At 41.7% G+C, this 8452-nt stretch overlaps 1 protein-coding gene across 1 annotated transcript; it reads left to right on the forward strand.

Annotated features, from left to right (window-relative positions):
* Positions 1-2290: 2290 nt before the first annotated feature.
* Positions 2291-7728, forward strand: wnt8b (wingless-type MMTV integration site family, member 8b). Its single transcript, XM_039783253.1, has 6 exons — positions 2291-2361; positions 3246-3279; positions 4124-4262; positions 4911-5036; positions 5129-5271; positions 6431-7728. Exons 1-6 carry the CDS (start codon positions 2291-2293, stop codon positions 6998-7000), a joined length of 1083 nt encoding a protein of 360 aa, XP_039639187.1. The 3' UTR covers positions 7001-7728.
* The last annotated feature ends 724 nt before the right edge of the window (positions 7729-8452 follow it).

Here is an 8452-nt window from a genome sequence, read left to right on the forward strand (position 1 = left end):
CTCCTGTCTACATGCCTATACTGATGGGCATCTACCTCCGCTGCTCATGCGTGGCTTACTTGTCTCACACGCATCTAACATTGTTGTAAGGTCGCTGCTCCACCACCACCACCACCATACATATTTAAAATAGCTGCAGCCTGCAGATATTGTTTGAACATTCCTGCAGGACATACTTCTGTAGATACAAACTGTGCTTAATGATTAACAGCTGTATGCGTCCACTCATGCGGACTGAAACAGCCTGATTATCTCAGGAGGGTGAGAAAAAGAATTTCCTATCAACAACATACAGTATTTTAACAATTTGAAGGATCTGTGAACGTGCTCCCTCTGCTGGTGAATGTCTTTATGGCAAGTCAAAGAAACTGCAAACACCCCCATCTGCTTTGTGTTAAAGCAGTGCGATTTGCTTGTTGCAGTTGGTGGTTTTTGGCAGAAAATCCTGCAATTGTGTGTAGCCACCAGTCCAAATGTACTGAAAGTGGTCCCACCACTGCTGATCTCTATTGCCCGAACAGTGACATCAGCCCTCTGTCCATTGGCTGCTGATTGTCAGGCCATCCTCTTCACGGCATGTAACACCTCGCTGTTTAGTCCCACTGCCAGTCAGAGCTCAGTCACCTCACTGTGGACAGTCAGGCACTTTCAGCTCGGTTCTTGCAGACTTGTTAACTAATATAATGATGGTGTGCTTTTCAGGGCATCTGATGTCACAATTTAGTAGACATGAAATGATTCAGAAGATGATGTTGAACTAATGCACGCAGCTGTTTAAGATATAGGCTGTCCGAGTTTTTTTTTTTTATCCCCATTATCTCCAATTCGACTCACATTTCAATATGCTCAGGCGATTGTGCAAAAGCTAGAAGTGCCGCTATTTTTCACATTTAGAGAGAATTATGGAAGTTTGCTGACACCTTGCTCTTATGACTTGTTGCGATACTATAGGCCTAACTGCGCTTTTGGTGATGCATAATGTAAATGAATTATATTGTATTAAAAATGCTAAAACAACAGAATGGCTCCTGCTGTTGTCTCATTTAACTTGTCATTCCTCTTTAAATCTTAATCCAAAAACATCCCTCAGAAGTCTCCCCCTTCCCCTCCAAATCACTTTTTCTCTAATCCTAATTTGCACTAAAGAAGATTGCTAAAGAGCTGCCTGTGCCTAAGGAAAGGGTCCTAAGGGTCAGACGAGGTTATTGGGGAATAGCCCTCCATGCAGTGCAGTAGGGACCGTCTGGATTAGTGATGCAAATGTCCCATATGATCAGTGGCTAGGCCGTCACTCTGTTCAATCCACCTTTGTTGGGGCGGATCAACACACGGAGAATTTATCTTTTCCATCTTAATAAATGAAAGTCATGATTGAAATTGCAGGAAAACGTGAACAAAAACTAGGCTACTACATATGAAAACCTCCAATAGGCCAAGTCTCAATGAAGTGAATACGATAACACTCATTTCTAACGAAACATATAACTAGGCTATTAACGTGACGATTGATTCCTTATTATGACCTTAGACAAGTGTAGGCTATAAGCGGCTCTTTCAAATCACACATTGTATCAAACAGAAAACTAGACAATAGGTTTGGCATTTTCTTATTTGCAGGTGTCCTAAATAATGACGAAATATCGTGACATCCAATTGTCTGACCGTAATGCGCAGATCAAGTGATCCAAATCAAATGGTTAAGATGGTACTTTTGAGTCGTCTTCCGTGTGAGTAATAGTCCATGTCTTTCAGGGTGATAATAAACATTGATTGAATCACACCTTTTGTTAAATCACGAATGACTTCCTCGAGAACAAACACTATTTGTAGAGCTATCAAACTAACAATTCGTCATCCAGAGGACTCTTCCACTAATCCCTGACAATCAGATGCGTGTTAGATATCTTAAATAAACTTTATTCTCTGAGCAGAAATTCAAGGGATCAGTGTTACACTTTTGCTATAGGATTAAACAGATCTTCATCTGCTCTTGAATGGAGGCAGGGAACCTACCGTTGCCCAGCCCTGAAGGCCCAGGGTGCCCTTTTGATCATTTCAGTCTCTCCTTGGTGCAATACTTCTGATTGGCCAAGAGAGTAAGAAGGGGGAAAATCTTTAATTAAGCAGATAATCTCTTGTTGGGCAAAGAGCAGCTCCATTTCAGAGCGCCCTCCTTGAATCTCGGAAGCCCTGGTGAAGTTTCATGTGCTGGTAGCTCAGTCACCTCTCCATCGTTAGACTGTCCGCAGGCTTTGGATCAGAGTCACCGCCACCCCCCTCACCTGTCAGGATGTTCATGCATTTGGAGGTTTTCTATTACATTTTCATTCTCATGGCTCACATGAGGTCGTACTGCTGCTGGTGAGTTTAATTTAGTATGAAATATCACTTTTTTGAAGATGAGTCTTGTGTCCTCATGTTCATCTCCAAACAGTTAATTTGTGGCAAGTGTCGCAATATGCAACACAAGCATTTATTTTTGTCAATATAAAATAGTTTGAATGCTGTATATAAAATAGTATTATTCAAAACTCATAACATGACCCATACAATCACTTAATTGAACAATTGGGCAATTGGAAATAAGGGAACCTAAATTAGGGACTTTCTGGATTTGTTTGCATTTATTTCACCAGTAGGCTTCCACTTTTTTATAAGGCACCTTCTATAAAGGACTTGTAAGTTGTAATTAATGGTTTTATTAATGGTGAATAAATTATTTACTAATGCTTTATCAGTAAGCCATAAGTAACAACAACTTTTGGGTTGCAGTGAAAACTCACCTCTACCATCTGACTGCTTACTTTTAGAAAAGAGTTGCAGACCAAGATCCATTTATTAATGTTTCAACACTAAAAATGGCAGACTTAATAAGTCAAAGCCATGTATTAATGACTTATTAACATTTATAACGGCAGACTTGATGGCTTATTAGAAAATGACAAACCGATGAGCATTATGAATGGATTTTCAACATTTATAACTGCATTATTTTTCAAATAGAATTAATGGGATTTTTCACAACCTGGTAACCCAAGATTTCAAGTAATCAAGTGTTAATAACATAGTTATTCCCTTCAGTTCTTACATTTCTAGAAACTTTAAAAACAAATATTTCAGCAGTATTGTTCACTGAGGTTTGGATGCCCACTAGTGTTACAAAATGCACTAATGAGAGATGTTATCAGAGGAATTTGTGAAGGACACTGAGCTTCCCTGAGTGAATAAGCTGTTTCTTTTTCCAGGTCAGTGAATAATTTCTTGATGACTGGACCCAAGGTAAGCAACTTTCTTTTGATCTGTTCTCCCTGTCCTTTTTCCCAAAAGAGAGAAGGAGACATTTCTTTGTTGTACTGTGATAGCTGAACTCAAGATTATGGACAAGCACTTGTACCTGTATGTTTGCAACGATGGCACTAATGATATATCAGTGATATTCTAGGCCCTTTGTGGCCCCCCCCACCTCCGTACACTTGACCTTATTCAGAGGCTCTGCGTATCTGCGGGTTGAATGTTTTAAGGGGCGAGGGAAGGCATTGCTGTAGTGGGTGGTCATCATTAGTGAGCCAGGCCCCTGTGAAAGAGGTGGCACTCCATCTCCCCAAAGGCCACTTGAGACATATTAGTTATATTATCGTTCACACAGTGTGAAGAAGCCGCAAAGACAAGCGTATTCACTGCGGCTGATAGAGTTAAAAAAAGTAGAATAATGTTTGAATCAGTTCACATTGTTTGTGTCATTAAAAGGACAATGAGCATACTCTCAATCTCCAAAACATTAAGGACTTGTTGATATGTTTTGCACTTTGCAATTCTTGAGAAAGAAAAGTGGCAAGACACATTGAAGAGTAAATATTTGACACCAGTAGGAAGATATAAATGTAAAAGTGACTGAGACTGTTTCACATCACCATTCCTAGTTTTCTTGCAGATGTAACATTTGATTTTCTTACATTCCTCCCTGAAGACGATGATAATTGTTATGGTGTATCTTTGTATCAAGTCATGCCAGATGCTTCAGAACCCTCTCAACTTCTCAAATCATGTTGTCATTGTTGCATGATGTGGGGTGTCTGTGAGTTATTCTATGGGTTTAATATTGCCCCTTTCTCTGCTGTTGCAGGCGTACCTGATCTACTCCAGCAGTGTGGCAGCAGGAGCTCAGAGTGGCATAGAGGAGTGCAAGTATCAGTTTGCATGGGACCGCTGGAACTGCCCCGAGAGAGCCCTGCAGCTGTCCACACACAGCAGCCTGCGCAGCGGTAAGTCCAGAGTTCCCAGACACCAGCTCAAACATCTCAGCACTACAGCTAGGCCGAGAGAGAGAATTTCCACTTCTAAATGGGAAATGTGGCTAATGGGTTTCCAAAGATGTTTCAAAAGTGTTTTTTGAAATTGTGTGCTTCTGTTTCAAGATTCTGTGTTAGAGGGGGGATTTTTTTTCCCTTTGTGAAATAGCGATGTTTGCTTAGTCCAAACATTTATCACCCTTTTAGATGGTTACAGTGGGCACGGTCACTAGAGGCAAAACAAACACACTAATCCATTTCCCAATATACCCCAGAACCACTGCCTCTATTTGCATCTTATGAAAGCAATATGCTGAGATTCACTAGGCAAAGAGTCAAATGTGTTTGGCAATACGAAATCCATCTCAATTAGGCACAGTTTAGAAATGTAGATACCATTAAGACTGGTTTATGGTCCTGAACAGGATATAGGATGTCGACTAATTAAGTCACTATTTTTTTCAAGCCGTTTTACAAATTAAAAATAGGACAACATATGTAATATGAGATGCAGGTAATTGAACTTATTAAGAGATTGTCATAGAAAGTATAAGATTCCTAACCTACAATGAGGGATCTGTGTGATGAGACAACCTCGTTAATGAGTCTCTCTGCTGACAGCAAATCGGGAGACAGCGTTCGTTCATGCCATCAGCTCCGCCGGAGTCATGTACACTTTAACCAGGAACTGCAGTCTCGGAGACTTTGACAACTGTGGCTGTGATGACAGCAGGAACGGACAACGAGGTCAGAGAAATACACAAACGTGTACATAAATACCCACTTTTAAATCAAACAGCACAGGTTATTTTTAAATTCAATCTTTGTCATTCTCCAAGGTGGTCATGGTTGGCTCTGGGGCGGATGCAGTGACAATGTTGGCTTTGGCGAGGCCATCTCCAAACAGTTTGTTGATGCGTTGGAGACTGGGCAGGACGCACGGGCAGCCATGAATCTCCACAATAACGAGGCCGGGCGCAAGGTACAGTAGGTGCTCTTAATTCACTCACATCCACTTGGCAATGAGAGATGAGCCCTTGGTATAAGATGAAGCACAAGTATGTGATGTTAATGCCTTGATTTGAACCATACAGTATTTAAACTGGGTAGTGGCTTGCTTGAAATTTTAGGAATCTCTCCTGGCCCTCCAACTGATTGCCCAGTCTAAAGCATCTTTTGAATATTTTTTTCCTGCTCAGAATTACGCTGAGTGTGCCACCCAAGCATCCCTTTCACATCGCTATAAGTGAGGTGCCACTCGTCCCCAATAATAACAGTGTGTTCGGTGTACCAGAAGGGCCTATTTACCACTGCTGAATGCCCCTTATGACAATACCTCAACTTGAGAATCTCAGGATCACTGGTGCAAGCTTAATTAGAGATCCTGGGGAGCCAGACATTGCACAGCATTCTGTATTATGCTGCTTTTTTAAATAAGTGTTTAGTTTTATTCTTGCAATAAGGATCCCACATTTATGTTGGTCTTTGTTTGGACCCGAGGGAGTCTGAGGGGACCACAGGCGCGCAGCTGAAGTGCTCTTTGTTTACGGTGCCTTTGCTCCCCCCTGTCGGGCCCTAGGATCCCCATGGCACCTGGAGCATCATTGTAACAGAAAAAAAATGGGGATAGAAAGAGAGAAAAAACTCCTTTTTCATTTCTCCACTCAATGGGACACTCCATTGGGTCTTCTCACACTAGAAAACATGTTGATAATGAACATGCTAAATAAATACGCCTATTTCTTCTGGGGGGACAATAGGACTCAATGTGAAACTTTGATTCAGCCTCACCTCAACAGAAAGTTCATCCCCTCCTTGCGAAAAGAAAAGGTCCCCTTTTCAACAGACAGCTGTTTTGTGTCGGGGTAAAGTCAGGAAACACTGAGGAGGACAAAGAAACTCAGCTATGGACCTTGAAGCTATCATTTCTTCCTTTCAGTATATTCATCCCTTTTTAAACTTTGAGAATACAATCAGTTAATTTGACAACACATCAATCAAGAGACACTGGACATCCTGTCTTTTACACACATATACTTACATAGACATGTTTTGACACTTGTTTTTCATATGAAACTAACATTCTTTAACACACTATGAATACATTTTAAAATAATAAGAATTTCTTTCTGTGTCTCCAGGCTGTGAAGGGGACTATGCAGAGGACATGTAAGTGCCACGGGGTATCCGGAAGCTGCACCACTCAGACTTGCTGGCTGCAGCTGCCAGAGTTCAGGGAGGTGGGCAATTACTTAAAGGAAAAGTACCACAGGGCTCTGAAGGTGGATCTTCTCCGAGGTGCAGGTAACAGCGCGGCCAGCCGGGGGGCCATCGCCGAGACCTTTAGCTCCATCTCTCGTAAGGAGCTGGTTCACCTCGAAGACTCCCCCGATTACTGCCTGGAAAACCGCACTCTGGGCTTGCCGGGCACAGAGGGCCGTGAGTGCCTCAAGAAGGGCAAGAACTTGAGCAAATGGGAGAAACGGAGCTGCAAGAGGCTTTGCGGAGAGTGTGGGCTGGCTGTGGAGGAGCGCAAAGCTGAGATGGTGTCGAGCTGTAATTGTAAATTCCACTGGTGCTGCGCGGTGAAGTGTGAGCAGTGCAGGAAGACAGTGACCAAGTACTTTTGTGTCAAGAAAGGAGGTCAGAGGGTAAGGAATGAGAGTGCCAGTAGCCGCCGGAAGAACCTCAGACTGAGGAAGAAGCACTGAGCATCTTCATCACTTCTCCCCTGCTGTCATCATATTTGTACCACCGCAGCTCCTGTCAACACCCAAACTCTCTGTGCATGTTCAGATAGTGTTTTGGATAAAAGCTTAGCAAAAATACATTTTCAGAACATCTTCATTGTCTATTTTGTATTAAAGATGTTAAAGACAGTGGAATGTGCACAAAGGCACATGATAGAGAAGTTTACAACTTTGTAGAATTTTTGGTATAAATGTATTTAAAATATATTTTTATACTTTTTACAACATTTTGAAAAGTCACTGGGCATTTGAGGAGTATTTCTCCGGCTTCAAAATTCTCTGATTTATTTATTTTCATACATACGCATAAATCTTCGGGAAACATTATTTTACAAATTGAGAGTACAGAGTACAAGAGTGTTTTTGAGTGATGGATGATCTGACTGTTAAGCAACGGCATAATTAGCTTTTTAAATCACAACTTTTGAGAACCCGTCGGTTATGTTCCCATGAATACTTAAGACTGTCAGCCTATAGCAGTAATCTTCATGTCTATTTCAACCATCACTGCCAAACTTTGAATTTATTTGGAAATATTTTGACATTTTTGGGGACAGTCTGCTTTCCCATCATGGCTCGCCCTGACTATGCTGCCCTCTTGATGTATTTAATTGTATATAAAATGAAGCACTTTGTACTGTACATTGTTAATTTATTGCACAGCCTCTCTTAGTTGTTCTTTATTGTTAGTTGCCATGTATTGAAAGAATAATAAATCCCTCAATCTTATATATCATTGAGCCTGAAGAAAGTGTTCATCCTTCTTTATTCCTTGTGTCAGTGATACCTGAGGGTTTGCAGTAAACACAACCTTCCCCTTCACATTGTTCACATTGGGGTTAGGAAACTCTGGGGCACACCAACAAGAATATATAACTTTCCAGCGTACTCTTCGTTCCATCACGCCTTTCTCAATTTCGCCTCAACAAATACCTCCCCATTCTCCCCCTCATCATGGTAATCCTCAAAGAGCCCTCTAACTCCCAAGCGCTTGGAAGTTTCTTTACTGTTTAATACTAGTTTAATTAACTTTGTCCAGACAGAGTAGGGCCATGGGGGTGGAGGGCATGAGGCAAGTTGCCCTTAAAAAATCATCCCGCCTCTAATTTTGTATGCTAATCTCCTTTTTCACGCCGCACCTCTTTAGGAGTGGGGGAAAGAAATGTTGGGAAAACTTTGGGTTGCCTGTGCAGGGCTTCCTGCGGCTGTTTTATTTCTGGGCCCACCTATTTGGATCCTTTCACTCCTCTAGGGCCTTCCTTTGCTCGATTTAACAATGAATGCAGAGCTAATCAGCTCTCTCGGAAATGCACCACTGTCGAGGAAGGTAATCCCTTCTTCTCTACTCTCAATGGGCTGTCGCCTTCTAAAGGACTTTGGGAAAAGGCTTTGCACAGATTCACACTGTTCTCT

Source organism: Perca fluviatilis, chromosome 19 (genome assembly GCF_010015445.1).
Source record: "Perca fluviatilis chromosome 19, GENO_Pfluv_1.0, whole genome shotgun sequence".
Classification (NCBI taxonomy): domain Eukaryota; kingdom Metazoa; phylum Chordata; class Actinopteri; order Perciformes; family Percidae; genus Perca; species Perca fluviatilis.

Excerpts from the sequence above, each read along its gene's own strand:
- wnt8b (XM_039783253.1), top strand. The coding sequence starts at position 2,291 with ATGTTCATGCATTTGGAGGTTTTCTATTACATTTTCATTCTCATGGCT. Across the intron at positions 5,037-5,128 it reads CAGCAGGAACGGACAACGAG|GTGGTCATGGTTGGCTCTGG; the intron begins GTCAGAGAAATA and ends TCATTCTCCAAG. Across the intron at positions 5,272-6,430 it reads ATAACGAGGCCGGGCGCAAG|GCTGTGAAGGGGACTATGCA; the intron begins GTACAGTAGGTG and ends CTGTGTCTCCAG.